The sequence below is a fragment of the Scomber japonicus genome, chromosome 23 (assembly GCF_027409825.1).
Source record: "Scomber japonicus isolate fScoJap1 chromosome 23, fScoJap1.pri, whole genome shotgun sequence".
NCBI lineage: Eukaryota > Metazoa > Chordata > Actinopteri > Scombriformes > Scombridae > Scomber > Scomber japonicus.
In genome coordinates, this window is record NC_070600.1 from 5,989,216 (window position 1) to 6,011,101 (window position 21,886).

Here is a 21,886-nt window from a genome sequence, read left to right on the forward strand (position 1 = left end):
GTCAATTGTTCTCTTTGAGCAGTGGTGGAGCAGGCATACCTGTTGATGTGCAAAAGGATTAAGGATTTTAAGATAACTTCTTCCTTGTCAAAAGGAAACATTTACCTCCACTTTTGGCTGTGGGAATGAGACTTGTCTTGCTTGTGCACCAGTTTTACAAAAAACAAGCATGGGTACACACAGCTTTATGAATCTGATGGAAATGATGCATATGCATATTTCTGTATTTGTGCAAAGTTGAAGTTGCGAATGAGTTTTACACATCTTCTCCTGGTGTATTCACAGCACAATGTCGCAACAAATTATTACTTAATCGTTTTATCAATCAGACATGACTGTAGAAACATTTAAAGCATTTGGATTTACACCAAAAGTACTAATTCAACATAACTGACAGCAGGAATATCATTGAAGCAGTCTGTATTGAACGAAGGTAGAGTAGTAACAGATCATCAATTGCTGATTTAAACTATATGAGCAGACTATAATATTGTTATTGTGTGGACTGGATCACATTATCATACAAATGGGTGACAAGTTGAAGAGAAAAACCTGAAGGAATGAGTGTGGAAATGTGATGAATGCAGATACAGTGAACAGGTTTGCATATGAAAATCAGGTATTTCCTCACCCCCCCCCCCATTATGCTGTGACTTATGCTGTCACTTCTTTTGACCAGCAGGTGTCTCTAGTGAGCGCTTTTTGACACATGTAGCTTGGCCATCATTTAGCAGCAAATGAGGGAACATCTGTTGAATAAACGCTTTATATCCTCCTGTCATAGTTCAAGAGACTTCTTTGACAAGCTGTTCTGGAGACAAACACCTTACTAAGACACTTTTCATTAATGTATCCCCTATCTGTATATCACCACAAACACAAATTCAGCTTTTCTTTAAAAAAGGCACATCATAATCCAATCCATTTCACCCAAATTCTGCAAACACTGCACCTACAGCGTATCGACAAAAAGAGCAGGCGCGCTCTGATTTGTCCTTGTTGACCCTGATCATGTGACCTACAGCAGGTGTTTTGTGCTGGCAACAGGAAAATAGAGCCCCATGTGTTTACTTTTAGACAGCTTACCTTTATGGAGGTTATTGTTTTGGATGAATGTGTTTGTGTGATGAATATAGAGATAGATTAACATAGTATTTTTGGAATGAAAGCCTTTCGGATAATAAATATTAGCAATAATTTCTGTACAGTGCAGTGAGTTTCATTCAGGCCTGTTGCGTCGCCTGAGGCCGGACGCAGGCTGCTCCGCTCTGACTTCCTCAATGTTTGTCTCGGGAGACTCCTCTAGTGAAGGCATGAGCTCACAATCCTCCAATCCTTCCTTATCGTCTCCTCTGTCAACCTCCATCATTTCCTCCTCATCCCCTACTTCTTCTTCTTCCTCCTCCTCCTCCTCCTCTGCTTCCCCGTCAGACTCCTCCGGTATTAGCTCCCTCATGTCTTCACCTTCTGTTAGGGCTTCATCTTTAGCTTTTAAAGGTTTTTGATAGACTTTTCCAGAAGCTGCAACTGTCCCAGCAGAGGGCCGCGTGTCCACCAGAGAAGCAGCTGCTGTCGAGGTGTCGTTGGCCCCGAGTGACTCAATGAGCTCATCAAGGTTACGCTCACAGGATGACTCTGAAAGAGACAGAACAAGTTCATATTTATCTACTGTCGGTTGACATCTATGATGCTCTTGATCGGTCATGTTCGTGTCATTTTAATCTCTTAAGCTCTGTGGTGCTTTGCATGAAAGATTTTTTGACGTGCTATGTAAATAAAGTTGAGTCATAGATTTTCATGTGTAATGAGGTGCTACCATGCATGCAGTGAAAAAAAAACATTGGGTTTCTATCGCTCACTTGCATGTTGTCTTTTTTATAATGTCACCGTAGGGCTGGGCAATAAAACGATAGAAATAGATATAGCGATAGACACGTAATCAATATCAATTAAAAATAAGTTTGGTAGAAAGTTTGTCAATTTCACTTCATTGAAATCTCTTCTTTTTTTCTTTTTTTTACAGTCTATGGTTATGACTGAAATGTAATTATGATTTATGAGGAATGCTCCTGTACACTCTCATAACCCTAATCCGTGGGAACCAGCTCAACCACATTCGTGAATGATAATTATACCTTTAAAGAGTTGAAAGGATAAATTTCAAGTTGGGTATCATTTCTGTCACGACACTGACACAGAAACTCAGTGTGAGGGCAACGGCTGCTCACCATTGATGTTCAGTGGCGGACAGTCCATTCCTCTCTTCTTCATCAGGTATCGGATGGTCTGGAGTTGGCTCATGATCTCGTTCTTCTGGTCTTGCGCCACCGACTTTACGCTGCAGAGAAATGAGAGCAGAAAACTCCAGATTGACTGATCTCTGCATGGCAGCATAGTGAGAGACACATCACTGCTCTTCAACTGGAGGTTGTGGATTAAGGGAAAGAATATGTTGAATATGCAGCGTTTTATGTATAGTTGGTCCTTTTGCTTAAAGTTTAATTACGCATACATGTTTTACTATTTATAGGAATTCATAATTATTAAATTCCCAGTGAAGTTTACTATTTCAGTGCACTGTATTTATAGTTAAACTGTAAAATATCATGCCTGTATTACATATCTTTATCACAAAGGTTTGATAACGACACTGCAAAAAAGTCAATAAGGTGATACAACCATAGACTGTATATAAGAAACATGGGATACAACCCATTGTCAATATGTGTAATGAATATTCTTTCATAAAAATCTGATTATATACAGGAGAATAAATGTGAATTAAAATGTGGAATAAATATAATCCACTTTAGTAATGGAACACTATGTTTTATAACAAAATCATTTGACAAAACATAGTTTGAAAAAAATGGTTGTTTTTAGGATGTCATGCTCAATATTGACAAAATGCTTTAAAATTTAAGTGTAGCAATACTCAAATTTTATTTTATTTTTTAAATGAAGTAATTATGTGTATAACTACACTTAAGTACACTGGAGGTGGATAAAATATTTAATATCTATCATTCTTTTGTGGTTACACCATTTGACATTTTCAGGAGCATTCAGTCTTACTTTTGGTAAAAAAATGGTACAAATGTCATTTCAAATGACACAAAACCAACACAAATTTAAAATGTACATTTTAACAAACCATTTTTTAAAGATCTTTTTGAATTGATCATCTTTCCAACCTTTATTTGTCACTGACTCATATATAAGATTACGGTCGATATATCGATATCGATTTTATTATTCCCTATGATCGATATCAACCCCAAAAATCCAGTATTTTATTTTTTAATTTGTGGCGTGTATCCAACATGGGATGACATGACACATGCCAGATATAAATAAAGACTTAAAAAATATTGCTATATTCACTGCTACATAATATACATGATCCTGAACAAAAAACCAAGATCACTTTAAAATAGGAGACATTACTACCATATCACACACATATTAATAGTCCCAGCTGAGTATTTTTTATACATCTTACAACATGTCTGGAGGGGACCTAACTAACTGAATATACACTTTCTGACACCCTGTTTTCTAAAATAAAGTGGGTGTATTCTCTGCCCAAAGGCTGCACATCAAATATTTAAAATGTTTCTCTTAAAGTCATTTTGCTACACAGTGAACAAGCTCCCAAAGCAAATATTTTGTTTTAAGATCTACTCATAGACAGCTTCATGCACGTCATCCCACGTCTCCAGTCACACCTGTGGCTCCAGCTAAGCTGTCTGTAAAGTTTGTGCTTATCTTCAAACAAAAGGTTGAACTAGTACTGCTGGTATACATTCAAATTGTTGTCATCATCTTGTTTTAGAACTCTTGGTACACGCAAAGTAGACGAGCGACTTAAAAAAAAAATAAAAAAATCTTTAATTCAATCAGGTGGGCGGTAGCAAGAGAGGAGGAAAGCAAATAATCATCACTCACCAGTTAGTAAGCGGGTCCAGCTGGGTGAGGATGGAATTAAGCATCCTTTCTGTTTGTGCTAACCTTTGTTCAAGTTCATTCAATTGATTCTCTGCACAAAAACAAACACGCACACAAACCCAGAGGTCCCAGTTACATATGGTAAGTAAATGTCAGAATAAAATGTATGCAAATAGTCATCTTAAAACAAACACACACCTGCTTCCACTGACTTCTTGGCTCCTTTTGTAAATTTGTCCTTTTGTGCCTGGTCGTCTGCAGACTTGATCTACAAATTGAAAAAAAAGGCGGGAATATAACATTTAGTGCTTCGTGTGTTGTAAATGCATCAGCAGTCGAGCAGCAGCTGCAGATATTCAGAGCGGTTACATCTTCGTGATTTCGGCATCGTCTTTGTCTAACCTTCAGAAACTTGTAGGCTGCAAACACTCCCACCCCGATGGCGTAGAGGGGCATGAGGGTGAACACGTAGCCCTTGTTGCTGTTGGATTTGAACTTGTCACCCTTCAGCTCTTGCTCCATCAGCTTCTTCATCTGCTGCATGTTCTCTGCGGACTGAGGTGAGCCAGGGGCGTTCACGTTGATGGGCTGGCCTCTCACTGCGCCCGGGCCCGGACCTGCTAATAGAAATAATACAAACTCAAAAGACCCTCTTACGAGCTTTTCCTCCACCTTTCAACTGCATCTAACTTAATTGGCAGGTAGAGCTATCCTGTTCTAAGTATGGAACTGAAGTCACATGATAACATGCTGCATGCTGTGTGAAGCTTCATAGGTTTATTCAAGCTGCAGTGTGGAAATTAACAAGTTTAAGCCACCATTCAATATAACAAGTTTATTAAATGGTTATGAGTGGTTATCGTGACTGATATTGCTTTTGGAAAATGATTTGCAATATTAGAGGGAATGATCATTTTGAAAAATACATGAAAGTGATTATGGTGTGATTTTTGCAGGGATCTGTACCCAAAAAAGATGTTCTTTTAAAGTCTGTAGAATATGTTGAGTAGGTAGAGCATCTCTGAAACATGACAATATTACATTTATTGTTAAAATTGTATTTTTATTATCAAACTAATATTGTGTCTGTTGTGATTTGAAATAGCAGATGAACCCTAAATTATTTGTTAATTTCCCCATATAAAAAATAATCCCCAATGTATTACATGACTACTGGCCTGATCTGATGTGAGATGGATCAATGCAACCCCATTCTTGACCATGAAGAAAACTTAGATCAAATGAACACATGTATGTATGTATGTATATATATATATATATCATTTTTCACTTTGGATGGTTCAAAGACTCATTCAGATTTGTGGAAATACCTTCAGAAAAGCATTAGTTATGTTGAAACACTTTCCAATATCTGTGATTGCAGTGTAATGTAATGCATGAGAGGCACAAACTGTGGTTAAGTGCAACATGTTTCACATTGGGTTCCATCTTTAAGAGCCCCCCTCCACTCAAAAATGTGTTCCTTCTTTTTTCTTCAGTTGAATGTTTGAGCTTTATTGTGCAAAATGATTTATGTACAGTTTGTTTTCACATTTGTTTCATCTGTTGGAAGTGGAAAGTTTCTGTGTTCATTGAAAACCTGCTTTAAATGGCCTATGAGCAGGATTTGTGACGTCACAACTACAACAATTTTAAGGACTTGATCTAAGATAGTTGAACTATTCTTTAACAAAAATCAAATTAAACACACATTACTATGCAATTTACAAATATACATCTTAAAACACGTCTGGGTGGGCATCATTAAGTCTTAATGGCGCTGAAACATCAGTGCAACACCACCACAATACCACAGTGGGATGTGGTATGAATGCCTTCTGGCTTTTATTTTGGAAATTAATTAGCACGCGACAGCTGGCGCTAACAGCTCAGTGCGCTTCATGCAGCTATTCAGAGTCATTTCCCGCTACGACACTCCTAAAAATACCCTACCTTTTCTGCTGTAGCGAGGGTCAAACCTCGTCTCCTTCGCCCCAGCCCCGCCACCGACGCCGAACAACCTCGGCAGGACGACAAATGTGAAAAGCACCGCCGTGAAAGCCAGGGCGACTTGTTGTGATGTTGACAAAACCATCCTCCCGTGAAGACGCACACACCGCAGGAGACAGCCGCCGAAAAGGAGCAACGCGAGCTGCGGAAAGATGCAGCTAAAGAGCCCAAAGAGACACAGCTAGCTGTCAGGCTGATGTATGAAACAAAACTAACGCGATACCAGAGTCCAAAAAGCCAGAACGGCCCAGAACAGCTGTGCTCTGTTCCGCCGAGAAAACAAGAACCGGACTTCCGCCAGGGACCTTTTCAGAATAAAAGCGCCATAATAATAACTTTATTTATATAGCACAGGGGCGGAGCTGCACCTATAATCTGTATATATGTATAGTACTGTGCAAAAGTCTTAGGCCACCACCATCATACAAACAGACAATACAGGAAATACAGGAATGTACACAAAATTTAACATTAATTATTAAATATTATTAATTGAGGCTCCAATTTTGATTTAGGTTTAAGAGAGCCAGGTTCCTGCTATTGCTCAAATATAAGGTCTGAATACTTACGCACAATAGCCTATATAAGCTGTTTTCTATTCTGTTTTTTAATACTGCATACACATTTCCTGTATTTTTTTCATTATTTTTTAAATTATATATGGTCATTATAACATTGCTAAAACAACACATCTAATGGTGGCCTAAGACTTGTCAGAGAGGACAGTGTGTCTTCGGCCCCCATTATCTGTAAACAGCAGGAACATCTGTCAAATACAGTTAAAAATCTGACATTTCCACATTATAATAATTAATGTTAATCCTGTACTTTCTGTTTGTATGATGGTGATGGCCTAAGACTTTTGCACAGTACTGCCTCTCTCTCTATATATATATATATTATATATATATATATATATAGAGAGAGAGAGAGGCAGATATATATATCTGTATATGTATAAACATATATATATATATATATATATATATATATATGTAGCCCATTTTAAAAACAATGTTTACAAAGTACTTTAACAAAGCAACAGCTGTACAAAACAAAGCAAAGACATACAACACAAAGAGCAGTAACAAGGCCGAAAATTAACAAGATGAAAGTAGAAGACAATCAAATACAGTAAGGAGGTGATGAATATAAAAAATAAAATAAAGTAAAATAAAACGAAATAAACGACAGTAACAATAAACAAACGACATAACATAAAAACTAGTCTGTATAATGTGTCTGCATTCTCAGATGAGGTGATGAGCACACCAAGAGGTAAACCCACTGCAGCAGAGTGGATCATGACTAGAAAAAATGTGTTCTGTCAATCACAATTGCCAGAGGAATTGACAAAAATCAATCTGCTTCATCAGTGGTGTGCAAATGGCCACAATCAGTTGACCATCCATGGTTTGTTCCACCTGAGCTCAAACACTACATTGTTCACTTCATTGAATTTCTAAATACTGTATGTTCTGCCAGATCCAGCAGCATCTTCTCACCAGATGGGGTGATATAAGACCTCTTTTGTTGTGTAGTCTGTTGTAAAACATAAAGAGTATTGAGGAAATCTAGCATTGCTACAAAAAATGTGCATGTTTTTCCCCAAATCCAGCCATGCGGAACCAATACCCAAATACTTCTAAGCAGAGACAAGTACAGTTAGATTCATATGTATTTGTACAGTGACACCAATTTTGTTATTTTGGGTCTGTACTTCAAGATGCTTGATTTGAAATGAAACAATGATTATGTGCTAAAAGTACAGACTCTCAGCTTTAATATTGTGGTATTCAAAGCTTTTTTGATTTATTTGAAAGGGAAGTCAGAGTTGGGAGTGTCAATGAATGGGATGACAATCAAGTGTAAGTCTGGGAGCCTTGCCTTATTTAAAGAAAATCAATGTGGGTCTTTATTATCAAAGTCTGAGCTTCACAATGCAGGTTTGTGGAAACGTGTCATGGCTTGAACAAAAGAGATATCTGAGGACCTTAGAAGAACACAAGAGCAGTTACTGATACTCACCAGGTAGGAAAGGGTTACAGAAACCATTTCTAAAGAGTTTAGAATCTACCAGTTGACTGATAGGCAGATGGAAGACATTCAACACCACTGTTACCCTCCAGGAGTGGTTGAACAACAAAGATCACACCAAGAGCAGGTGTGTAATAGTCTGGGAGGCCACAAGGGACCTCAGGGTGATGTCTTGGAAACTAAAGTCCTTTATTATGACTCCACCATCGGGAGAACATTGAATATCAATAACGTACATATCAGAGTTGCAAGGAAAAAAGCCACATTTACTCAAGACCATGTGGATAAGAGAGAAGGTAATGGAAAAATGCTTTATGGATGAATGAATGAGGACCAAATTTGAACTTTTCGACTTGAATGAGAATTCCATTATAAGAACTGTTAGGGAATTTTCCATCATTAATATGCACTGGGTCAAACTAGGTTTTGCGATCATAGCAAGGCCTCACCAAATGATAGGTTTAGACACTGTCTCCCTTTGAGATAGTGGTAAGCAGTGTGTCTGCTCCTTTTGGGGAAAACAGGAGGCATTCTGATAGTGTTGCTATAGCAGCTGAGGTCAGATATGTGTTTGACTGTTTTCCCTGAATGGGGTAGAGGCAACTGGAGTCAGAGGTTTGATATCGTGTTGGATGTAGGACAAAGGTCCTGAGTGAGACCTAAACAATGTTTTGTCTATAGACCAGTAGACTAAATTCTGTATATTGTAGATGTGTTGGATCTGTCCATATTTGGGCATGGCTGAACCATGGGCATTATCTGTGTGGTTTAAAGTCTATCCCCGGAGGAGAGAAACTTCAGAGTTGAAGGAGGCATCAGGGCATATAACGTGTACTGATCATTTGTTCGCTTCTCCTTCATGAAGCAAATAAACCTTTTCAATACAAGACATCCTGGACTCCTGTGTACTCTCTCCATTGATGTATGGGCTGCATAATTAAAATCTCTATCAAGAACCTCATCCCATCTATGAAACATGGTCCTGACAGGATCATGCACATCCTTGGGTTCCCAGCAATACAGCCAGTCGGTTTAAAGTAGATTGGATGAACGGTTTTAAAGATACGTGAAGGACATACAGACAGACTGACAGAGTCCTTGCTTTATAATGAGATAATAGTGTATTTTATGTAATCATTTTAAACCACATACAATAATGAACAACCAGTGACATAATCAGTTAATTAAATGAAATAATTCACAGGAAAACATGAAAATGAACTGGAAAAAGAATGGAATCTAAAGCTAGGTCTATAATATTGACTTTAATATGTACTGAATGTACACTGTACAATGACAGTACCCTGCTAATGCTTTACATTATAAGTCAGTTGATAATTATAATGTTGTGTACTAAAGCACATGATTGTCCTGTGATAATAAACTAGAATAATTGTGCATAGAGTATAATTATATTCACAGATAGAGGTAGAAAAACATATTACATATAACAGTATATATCTGCACATATAATATAATTATCTTTAAGGTCAGGAAAGCAGTTTCTTTATACTGTGTTATACTATATTTCTGCTATTAGAAGAGTAGAAAATTATTATTTAAAAAAGTAGACTAAAACAAAGCTATTAAAACAATTTTTGTTGCACATTTTACTCCTCAACTACAAGACTAGCTCTCTTCTGAAATGTTCAATCATTAGATTCAAGAGTTGCAATCTGGGACTGTACAAGTACAACAGGTTAATCAAATTCAATGCAAAAACTATGCAAAATGAGGTATGTGCAAGGGCTGTGAGGGAGAAGCTTGTTTTACCTGCTTGCTTTATTCCTCAGCTCTCTGGCAGAAGCTGAGGAAAAAATATGGCATTTGATGGAGTAAGATGAACCCTTGAGGGTTTTCTGGATGCAGTTAGTTCTGTTAATGTTTCCTAATGTTGGAAGCTGTGATTCAATAATTTGTTGAGTGGTTTTGATCACTAATTTCTGTCAAAGCTGGTGCAATCTGAGTACCATATTGTGTTGAAATATATAAGCATTAAGTGGCCCTCCGGTAATACTTAATAGAAAGTGGGTGCTTGATTCTGTCCTCTAAGGAAGTGAAGTCATCGCTGCAAGGGGGATGTGTTAATATATGACCAAGCCCAGCTTTGAACAGCAGGGCTACACTTTACCCAGCTGACACCTGACGTTAATGCAGCATTAGAACAACGTTGTACTCCAACATTGGATTACCATTGGATTATGATATGGATTTGAAAATTGGGTTAACGTTAAAACCTAACGTTGTTTACATAAACAGGTGAGGTTGACTAGACGTTGGATATTGGTTGCATGCCAACACAACTTAAAACCAACTAAATAACAACATCAGCTTGACGTTGATATTTTTATTTGAAACTGACGTCAGCTTTAGACGTTGTCTCAACGTTGGCTTTTAGTTGTCTGACCTTGCAACCGATATCCAACCAAGAACCAACGTTAATACAACGTCCTGTGTCAGCTGGGTTAAAACACTGGGTAAAATTTAAGAATGATACAAGTAAGGCTAATGGACCATTATAGTCTATTAGTCAATTAGGCTAATGGACCATGTCAAGTCCTTAGTAATATAATTGCTGAGAAACTTAAAACTACATTCTTCACTTAATGTCTCCATTGATGTTGACATGACTTGTGTGGTTCTGGTATCATGAAATCCATGAGATATCAATCAGATGCTAGTATCATCATCATCAACATTTGTTAGGTAAGCCTGAAAATAAGGCAGAGCAGGGGAGCTAGTCTTGGTCTGTGGTGCAGGGCTGACCCTAGGATTTTGCTGGCCTTAAACAAGATTTTGTTTGTGGCCCCAAAACACTCCCAGCACAACCCCAAAATTGCTAAAAATTACAAAAATGACATTTTTTGGAGCAGAAGACTAGAAGCAGATGACTTGAGAGATTAAAATGAATGTTGATTGTAGGTTTTCGAGATAATTATGAAAACATACACTTGATAAATACAGCTTGATCCAACCAGGTGTGACTGTGTTACATTCTGGAGCTGATTGCAGCCACTCTACTCAATGATTGTGTTCCCACCCAATGTGCTCCAGCTTGTGTCAGCAGTTTCCTAGAAGTGACTCTTTGCTAAACATACGCAACTAGTGCTGAGTATCAATACTCGCTACTTTGAGGTATCGACCGAACACCGGATAAAAGCGCTCAAAATGTGGAATGGATTTCTAATGAAGTACTCAATTGGTATCATTACTTGGATTTGTACTGGTATTGTCATTTTTTAAACGCCACCAGCCCTATACGCACCTAGTCTATTTTTGATGGAAACTGTTTATAAAACCATAATCAAAAAAGATACACTGACCTTGAAACATGTTAGCCCACCATAATTTAATACTACATGGCCTTGCCCCACCTTACCTCTCTGAGCTGCTGCACCCCTACACTCCTAGCCGATATCTCAGGTCAGCTGACCAGCTGCTCCTGACAGTTCCTAAAGCTAGGTTTAAGCTCAGAGGGGATCGAGCATTTGCCGTTGCAGCTCCAAAACTTTGGAACGGATTGCCGCTGCACATTAGACAGGCCTCCTCTCTTTCTCATTTTAAAACCCTTCTTAAAACCCACCCACTTCTCTTTGGCTTTTGACACCATGTAGATTATTGTCCTTCTATTGTGTTATCTATTTATTCTGTTTTATCTTTTTGTGCAGCACTTTGGAAACCTTGTGTTTGTTAAAATCATGCTATATAAATAAAGTGGATTTGATTGGATTGGAGCAACCAATTCAATTCAAGTCCGGTCCGCCCAGTCTATAAATATTTGAACAAGCTGCTGTAATCCAACACCCACTGTAAATCTACATCAGTGTACCCAGTGATGGACTGGGATCGGCAGCCATGAGGTAGTCCAGAATGAATGGGGGTCTATGGAGCTGTAGCCGAAAAATGCCAGTTTCCATCATGTTTTCATGGGGGTAGAGACAATACATATAGTTCCATTAGATTAGATTTTAGTGGGGTTTTTTGTAGTGAAATACTTTTCTGTAAGTAATTGTGGCATCACCCACCACTTTACAGCATTGAAATGTAGAGCATAGTTATTAAGGTCACCATGACTAGTCAGCAGCTATTACGTTAGCCATTTGACTGTCAAACACAAAGATCCTCCTGGTCATCCTTAACAGGAAGGGCGTTCTGTCGCCATCAGTCCTTAACCAACCAATCAACATACATCCCAACCTGTATACACTAATTTCAGGGAGGATCGGTGTGGGGGGGTATATTGATATACTAAGCAGCAAAACAGACCAATCAGGAAGCTTTGCTCTCACACGCGCTGCATTGATAGTCACACAAACACACACACACAGTCACTCTCTAGTACTCATTCTTGCTTGCTCACTCCAGATTCCGGGAGATTGTATCTCATTTGCGGGTATCAGGGAGCTGCTATCAATATGCGGGACACTCCCGGGAATTTCGGGAGTGTTGCGATGTCTGACAATGGCATTAGTCGAAAGTGAACAGGGTCTCCCTAGAAGGATAGAGCTTCTAAATGGATGCAGGTGGAATGTAGTCATGCATGTTCTTACATGACAGGTGATTGACTGCAGCAGCCAGACAGAGGAGACCAGTCATCTGACAGACAGCTGACAGACACTGTCACATGTCACTGACAGTGGTGTAAAAATTAATGGGGCACCAACAACTTCAAAGGATACTGATGTTGTTGTTTTTAACACCTCATGGATATAATAATATAATAATATATAATATATAATATAATGTTTATTATTATTCTTTCTGTTTGTATTTTATTGTGAAACAGACCCCCATGAGCTGTGTCCTGTGTATAGTTTTAAAACTTGATTTGAATAGATCAGATTGTAAAGAAGACAACAGAAATATAGAATCAGTAAATAGAAAAATTGGGGGTAGGCCTTTTGTTGGACGATATATCTACGAAATAATTGAGATAAACAATATTATTGTCATTTTAAGATCATTTGATGCCACAATTGCCGTTAACATGGTAATATTGGTGCAAATACCATACTTTCCGATGTGAGAGGTACCAGTACCCTAGTTTTAACTTAATCATTTAAACCATGCCTGCAGCCTACATACATGGCCCATAGTTTGATAGTGGGAATGAAGAGTTTTAGGAACATTTGGGATATTTACAAATCGCAGGGGCAAATTTTATATGTTGGAACTTGGCTCATGTCTTGAGGAGTCGTAGCTCTTATTCACTGAAAAGAACAAACAAGGTATATCAAGGTCATGTCCATGTATTGTCGTGATGTAATTATTATGACAGGCATGATTTACATTTCTTTGATGAATCTTACTTTTACATACTATTTAATGCAGTAGAGTGTTTACATCTTAAATATCATTTCTCTCTTTGGTTAATCTCTGTTTAACAGCAAAAGGATGTGGAAGCCTACATGGGAGCCACAGTCAGTCCTTCGGAGCCAGTTCATTGTTTTCTTTTTTGGCAAATAAATAAATCTTCAATTGAATCTTTTTTGATGTTATTATTGTTAATGATATTATTGGTGACTCTCGTCTACTCGCGTACTCAATAGTGTGGAAGATAATTGAAATTGATTCCACATTCCACATTCCATCTTCATAAATGGAATAATATTAATCTGCTTCTATATTTCTTATAAATACACAGCCTTCATCATTGCAGAAATAAGCAATACATACTGTGGCTACCTGTCAATCTGTTTAAAATACCTTTACAGCTAAGTGAGATCAGAATCTAAGAGGAATGGCATAGGAGAACAGCATTTCTTTCATTTTTCATACCACTCAAATGAATTTGATCAAAAATGCACATTGCTTTTCAAATACACTGAAGTCTTCTCACACCAGAGTGCTCATTTCATAGCCTAGCCACATTATATTTCCTAAAATGCCAAAGGCGCAACAGGGGGTTCAAAAAGACATTCAAAAATGGTTCCTGTTGAACCTGTTTTTGAGGAGATAGTCAAAGCTGGCTCAACAGGAAAATAGCCTCTAGGATTAATCCTATTCTGAAACATACACGCATTTGACTATGTCCAGACAAAAGGCTCATATTTCAATGCACTGCTGCCTTTAGTTAAAAACATGTGATGATCCCATTGAGCAGGTGCCTGTTTTCTTCCACTTGTTTGAACACCTGTAGCCTACGTGCTGTCAATTTGGGCAACAACATTTACCTTTTCAAGTAAACACACTTTAACAGCATTGTCTAGATTGTCTACTATTGACTACTGTCACTCTCATGTTTTGCAATCCTCTCGGAAAGATGTTTCATCTTTGTAACCCGTCTGCGACTGAGTAACGATATCATCTCCATCTAACCCTAACCAAGCTGGCATGGAAACAGAAGAATGTATTCTTTTGTATATTCATTGTTAAAAGCGGTTTCTTACTGGCAGCAAATCAGATTTCACTCATGGCCAGTACAGATGGCGTCACAACCAAGTGAGAACCAGCACCCTCTAAACAGCAAGACAAGGATATTTGGCAAGGAGCAAAAAGATTAACCAGAGGGAGTGGCCCATATTAACGCGTGGATGCAAGTGGCAGTCAGATGAAGGTTGATCTTTACCAGCAGCTCAAATTCCCACCCAAAATAACTAAAATTTCCCAACGGCTAGACATCGTCCTGTGACCAATCTCTACCAATACAGAAAGCATGGCAGAACGCACAGTACCGTGGGAAGAAATGATAGTGGGTTAGGGTTAGGGAAAAGCAGAGAGAAACATATGGAGTTAGATTTGTTTCATAATGATTGTGTGTGTGCAGATCGACAATCTGTGTGTAAATGTGTAATCTGTAAATATAAACACCTTCCACAAATACAAAAAAAAGATTTGTATACTCAAAAATATTTTGCAAATATAAAACGGATCTGCAAATACACAAACAAATTCCACAAATATAAAAAATACATTCAATTAATTTACAAATAAATGAAAAGCATTTGTGAACTCAGTTTTTATTTGTGAATCGAAAAAACATTTGTGGATCTCAGTTCTACGCTTGTGGATTTGCTTTTTACACACACGGAGTTTTGTGGACGAAAATCCACTCGTATCACTCGGCTATTTTTGGATAGCAAGTGATCGCCTACTGGTGACGTCATTTCCGCATATCAAAGTAAGAGCACGCAGTCTTTCTATGAGCTTTTTAAAATGTTTATCAGCGATAAGTGACGTGCATTCATGGTTTCATGTTAATGTCATACAGTGATTATTAGTGTGTTTATTTGTTCTATGTATATTATCTAGCACACACTTTCATATACATTTCTGTTTGAGTATGAAAGGCACCAGGATGCTTGTGGGCAACGTGATTTATTTAGATAGCTAGGTCCTTATTATTACAAAGCTGCTGTAGCTTTGTTCTCTATTATAATGTAAAAAAAACAAAAACAAAGATATTGGATCTTTGTAAGTGGATCTCAACATGTGCTTCGGGTCAGTTTGGTCTGTAAATACTGAAACATCACAGTAGTGTCTGAAATACTTGTACTACTTCTACTACACACTGAATCAGCACCCACCTCTGAACTCTCCTGCTTTTTCTTTTTATTTCACTTCTGTATTGGCTTCACTATTCAGACCAGGAGCTACTTGATTGGCCCTACCCAATGCAACAGCTATAGCCAAAAGCACTTCTGGTAATTTCATAGCCGTGGGACACCAGGAGCACCTCTGGCACACTACAGGATGGGATCAGAAAGAATATATCATTATACACTAAGGTGGCCTGGCAAACACCGCCAATCACAATTGCAGTGGACAACATGTTTTCAATCACAATGAGTATTTTGACTGTAATTTAAATCATTTTTACAGTTTAAACCTGTTAGATTGGATGGTTTTACACTTGTAAAATAAAGTCTGTATAGATATAAGCGCTGCAAAGTCATTGACTACATCTCTCTCTCTCTGTTTCCTGTCAACCGCTATACCAGCTACTGTTAAATTAAACATAAATCAGGTGTTGCTTTCAAATATACAATATTGAATACTGGCTATGTTGGGTTAGCTGAGAAATTGACTTTCGTTTTTTGCTTAGAAGATTTCACTAACTACTGAACTATATATCACATGTTGAATGTAGCCACTGAATGCTGTTTAATGAGGTAGGGAAGGCTAAACAACATAACAATTGCTAATTAAATTATACCTTACTTGTTTGAGCTATATTTTTATATTTCATATTCAGTTGCTGCCAAGTAGGCCTGCGTTTTGTACCTGTTGGGGTCTGCATGAATATTAAATGTGCCGCGCACACACATACACAGAATATAAATGTTGAATAAGTGGACCACCCGAGACAAAACATTTCTTTTTTTCCATTAATACTCACACATTGACTCAGTTAGTAATTTTCTGCCACGTCAGCTCATGTTCTTATGCTGCTGCTGCTACTGTATTGCTAGTTTTCTTAAATATATTCTCATTATCTGCATTCATTAACATTTCCAACTCCAATGGGGAGAAGTAGGAGGATTGAGCCCTTTGTTTTTTTCTTTGTTATCTGTGTTCCATCGATAAAGGCTTATCTCCTCATGAATGAGCTTCACTCAGGGTTACCTTGACTCAGAGTTGATTGAACTAACTTTTATTACTGTTCTGAAACCAAAAATGCTGAGTTTGACAGCTCAGGGTCCGTCCACCTAGAGTTAAAGTTTAAACTCAGAGTTTGTTAAACTTGCTTCCTGAAACAGGCCCCAGGTGTGTGCCTCCCAGCATGGTGTGGATAAACACTCGTTAAATGTTCAGAACAGTCTAAATCTAGTTATCTAAAGTATTGGAAAACAATAACCATATTCATATACTATCCTGATTCATTGATTAGTTGCTTTTATTAACCACTAAACCACTATTTTCATCAAAGGATGCCACATATAATTGCAAATCTGCAAGCTTACAACTCACATGTTAGAGTGTGATGTGGTTTGAGCATGTAGATCTGCTGTTTTTACATTTTTTCATAATTTCTACCTTTAATGACTTCCCCCAAATCAGGTCACCAGAGTTAAAGTGTTTTAAGTGTCAACTCTTTGTGCCTATAGTCTAATATGTTCATGAAGGACATTGATCTAACAACATAACACATATGTAGCCTATGTTTTACATATTTCTTTCAGTCAGTGTTTATAGTTTATTGCCCTTTCAACAGTTTTTAATACTAAAATCCAACTGCCTCTTACAAGTACTATCCATTATTAAACTATCTATTGTATAATTATATGAGTGAGTGATAAATAAACACTCTTGAATCTTAAATCCTTTTTAAGAGCAAGTGAGACAGTGATGGCTATGGACATTAGGCTGTTTTTAATTTAGTTTTTGTTTTATTGTGAATTTGAATATCATCTAATATGAAGAGTGTACACTGCAGTTACAAAAGAGTCACTAGATGATTCTTTTGTTTACAGTAAGTTTCCAAATGACTGCTGAAACAAAGTTATTGTAACATACTGCTGATAAATTATTTAATTTTGACAGTAAGGACTTTGTGTGGTACATTGCAAACAACTGATGTGATACAAAAGCTGAAAATAAAAGTTAAATAAAATACACATGTGGGCTGCCACGTCAGACAAAAGTTTTGCACCCACACAACACACCCAGTGAGGAATTCTTTTCAGGTCAGTTAACTTGTATGAATGAACATTTGAGTGACAAACAGTGACAAACATGTCTATGACTGGAATGTGACTGCAACAGTTAATTATATGTTTGGACCAGACGTAGATTTGTACACGTCACACTCACACACCATTTTCTATTATAGGGGACACTAGGACACACACAGTGGACATGTAATAGTAATTTTAGAGATGCAAACATAGTACCTGACAAAAGGTATTAAATGTATGCATCTCAAATATCAAAGTAACAGTGCTCTTGTGGGTATGTTAGTATTGTTTTGCTCTGATTCATAGTGACTATTCACAAGTGTGTTCTGTGTAATGGAAGTCTGTCTCTGTTGTCAGTGGTAATGGTTTGTCAGTGTTGTGTTATTATTGGAATTATTGGTTTTGGTTTGTTTTACTCGTTTTACATATATTTGTAGCACCAGAGATGCTACTGTCAGGATACAGTTAGGACACTATTAGGACAGTTAACACACTTAATTGTTCAGTGATGGCTATGGACATTAGACTGTTTTTAATGTAGTTTTTGTTTTATTGTGAACTTGAATATCATCTAATATGAAGAGTGTACACTGCAGTTACAAAAGAGTCACTAGATGATTCTTTTGTTTACAGTAAGTTTCCAAATGACTGCTGAAACAAAGTTATTGTAACATACTGATGTGATACAAAAGCTGATAATAAAAGTTAAATAAAATATTTATGCCTGTTTAATATTCCACATGTGGGCTGCCACGTCAGACAAAAGTTTTATACCAACACAACACATCCAATGAGGAATTCTTTTCAGGTCAGTTAACTTATATGAATGAACATTTGAGTGACAAACCATGACAACTGGAATGTGACTGCAACAGTTAATTAAATGTTTGGACCAGACGTAGATTTGTACACGTCACACTCACACACCATTTTCTATTATAGGGGACACTAGGACACACACAGTGGATATGTAATATATGTAATATATATATAATAGTAATTTTAGAGATGCAAACATAGTACCTGACAAAAGGTATTAAATGTATGCATCTAAAATATCAAAGTAACAGTGCTCTTGTGGGTATTTTAGTATTGTTTTGCTCTGATTCATAGTGACTATTCACAAGTGTGTTCTGTGTAATGGAAGTCTGTCTCTGTTGTCAGTGGTAATGGTTTGTCAGTGTTGTGTTTTTATTGGAATTATTGGTTTTGGTTTGTTTTACTCATTTTACATGTAGAATAGTCCCAGTACTTTATTTTCATTTACATTAAGTTGCAGTGGTTAAATGAGTGAGCCACCTGGCGCTTAGAAATTCTTGCGCGTGCCACAGCCCTTCAGTTCACATCAGAAGCGTATTTCTCTGCGCTGGTCGGCAATCAGCTCTGCTCCTCGGCTCCTCTGTTGCGTGTGTATGACATCCCAGCCAGCCCACTCTGCGTCCCTCTCTCTTGTGTGTGTGTGTGTGTGTGTGTATGTGTATATGCATGTGTGTGCCTGTGTGTGTTCATCTCGTGCTCTGATTAGACACACACACACCGAATTCATCAAAAGGGGTGTTTAATTATTGAAATATAGTTGTATTTTGACATGCTTTATTTAGAAAACCGGATTCTCTCGTTGTGGCTGGTTGAGGCAGGGGCTCAAAGTCAGAAAAGGGCAGCATGTGCCTGCCAATTTTTTTTCCGGTCCTTTACACAATATGGAAATTAATGTAAAATTAAAAACTAAAGTGCTAATAGAAAGCTAACTACTTAGCTGTGTGTCCTGTAGATGAAAGTGATATGAAATTGCCATTTCTTTTGTGTCAACAAATGATTGTCAACATGAGTAATATTACAGCTTATATCCCCAGAATGCTGAAATTACTATGTTATTATTATTATTAGCATTATTATTTTGTTACCCCACACGTTAGTAGCAAAGTCACAATAAACTTTATATCTAAGCCTCGGACCTGTACTTCAGACCTGTAGTGAAGGAAATATGATCCGCCGTAAACACACTGCATTTTATTTTGAACATTAATCCGGTGTTTTATTTTGTGTTTTGTACACGATTTCCTGTCCCGCACGATCTGCTCTGCGTGATTGATGCGCCGTGCTCCTACGTCCGGCAAAAATAGAAGCTGACACATTGATTAAAATAGAGCGTTTTTCTGAAATATTACTCATATTTAAACACGTGCCTGGCCACGTAGACTAACCTCTAGTCAACTATATGTGAACATTTGCTCTTTCAGTTGTGTGGATGATCTTTGGCACAGTGAGAAAAAGTTCATCGGTTGAGTAAATTCAACAAATTACTATGATGAACACCAACCAGAGTAAAGACTAAATAACGCTCCTGCTTTGCCAAAAGCTTCCTCAGTGCCTGAATGTACAGATATTATCTCCATATATGGACATAATTAGTGATAAAAAGTTCAGTGACCCCTTATTACTGTTATACACAGTAAGCTCTGTGACACATTTATATTATAACTGTTTTAAGAAGCGACATAAAAGAAGTAAAAGTGTCTGCATTACTGTAACTAGGAAAGTAATTATGTCACAATGTTAATTTAGTGTTTACAGATATTGTGTGCAACTAATAAATAAAGGGATTATGCTCATGAAAAATGAGTGTGAGATGTTGATGTGTATGTGCAGAGGTTTCAAATATTTTTATATTCAGTATAACTGCTTCACGGCGGAAAAAATGAAAGTGGTGTGGTTCAGTGAGAGGAAGATGTTACTCTGCTAAAGTCACATAGACTAACCACTAGTCAACTATATGTGAACATTTTCTCTTTCAGTTGTGTGGAGGATTTGTGGCGCAGCAAGAACAAGTTCATCTAGTGAGTAAATTTAACTAATTGATATAAAATAAGAAGAAATAGTTTAAAGGACTGCTTCACCTGAAAACTCTTTCATCAGTGATGTGTGTGATCAGCAGACCCGATTATTGAATTTAATGAAGCTTCAATTTAAAAAAATCGATCATTGATCGGGGTCAATACTGACTTGAAATATTTTTGGATGTTTTAAAGACTCTGAACACGGGAACACGGGCATGCTAATAGCGTCATAGCGTCAAAAAGAAAAAGAAGACAGGTTGACCTTCGTTTATTTTTCAAAAAGAAAAAGACAGGTGAGAAATGAGCTTGGATTTGATTGCTGTCCAGACTCCGTGTTACACAGGTGACTGCTTTACATGAAGTAACGTTAAATATCTGTAAAGTCTCCACAACCAAAAATATGTTTTTCTTCTTGTTCATTCAGTTAAATGTTTGCACATAACATTACATTCTGTACAGTGAAGCTCAGAGTTTGACACTGTAGGCTGTTTTCACATTAATCTGCTGAAAGTGGAAAGTTTCTCTGTGCTCATTGAAAACCAACATTTAAAGGGTGGGCCATAGTGTGTGTAAGATTTGTGATTTCACAAATAGTTTGGAAGCCAGATTTGTCCAGTATTCAGCGTACATAACTGTGATGTAGAAACGTGAAGTCTCCAGAGCGCTTTCTCTCTCTCTCTCTCTCTCTCTCTCTCCTTCCCTCGCGACTCTGTGACCGAGTGGAGCCGCAACGGACAGAGAAGCAGCGGCTCAACACACACAACAACCCCATATTACAAGAAATGGGTAGTTTTTGTACCGCGTTTTTTTTTTTACATCCCTAACAGGAATTTATTAATTTTATTTAAAACAAACAAATAAACACACACACTCACACACACACACAGAGGGCACTTAATACGAGGCAAAAAGGGCAGGGGCTCAAGCACCCCTAGGGCCCTATGTGTGCACGTGCCTGGATGACTGGATTATGTTTAGGAGAAATGATTTAAAGGCAAACATATCAATTTGCATAGAGATAGTTTTACTGTGTGGTCAATGATCTCCTCCTCTTTGTTGACACTGGTTCCTACAACGTTCTCCTCCTCTTCCTTGATTCAAGTACTCATTTCTCTTCAATAGGAACCCCTTGTCTAGCATTACAATGGCTTCAATCATAACTCACTAGCAGAAAACAGTTCATCACATTTGGTCCACACAAATCCTTTATCTCTCTGGTCACTTGTGGTGTCCTCTAGGGTTCTGTTCTCAGGCCCCTCCTCTCCCTCCTGTACATCCTACGTATTAATTCGAACTGATGCTCTTAGTTTCCATTGCTATGCCGATGATATTCAGTTGTACATACACCCCCAACGATTCACCCTCCAGCAGCCTAGCTAACTGTCTGTCTGACCTACACATTTGGATGCATAATAATTTCCTCAAACACAACTCTGA

At 37.7% G+C, this 21,886-nt stretch overlaps 1 protein-coding gene across 1 annotated transcript; it reads right to left on the reverse strand.

The window, feature by feature from the left end:
• Window positions 1–944: 944 nt before the first annotated feature.
• Window positions 945–6,223, reverse strand: ccdc107 (coiled-coil domain containing 107). The gene is made up of 6 exons (XM_053314019.1): window positions 5,902–6,223; window positions 4,351–4,568; window positions 4,147–4,216; window positions 3,949–4,039; window positions 2,229–2,338; window positions 945–1,635 (listed from the first exon to the last, which is right to left on the reverse strand). Exons 1-6 carry the CDS (start codon window positions 6,041–6,043, stop codon window positions 1,220–1,222), a joined length of 1,047 nt encoding a protein of 348 aa, XP_053169994.1. The 5' UTR covers window positions 6,044–6,223; the 3' UTR covers window positions 945–1,219.
• Between the last annotated feature and the right edge of the window lie 15,663 nt (window positions 6,224–21,886).

Coding starts and splice junctions, on each gene's coding strand:
- ccdc107 (XM_053314019.1), bottom strand. CDS start 6,043: ATGGTTTTGTCAACATCACAACAAGTCGCCCTGGCTTTCACGGCGGTG. Junction 4,569..5,901: donor CCCTCGCTACAGCAGAAAAG/GTAGGGTATTTT, acceptor TATTTCTATTAG/CAGGTCCGGGCCCGGGCGCA. Junction 2,339..3,948: donor CTGGACCCGCTTACTAACTG/GTGAGTGATGAT, acceptor ATTTCTCTGCAG/CGTAAAGTCGGTGGCGCAAG.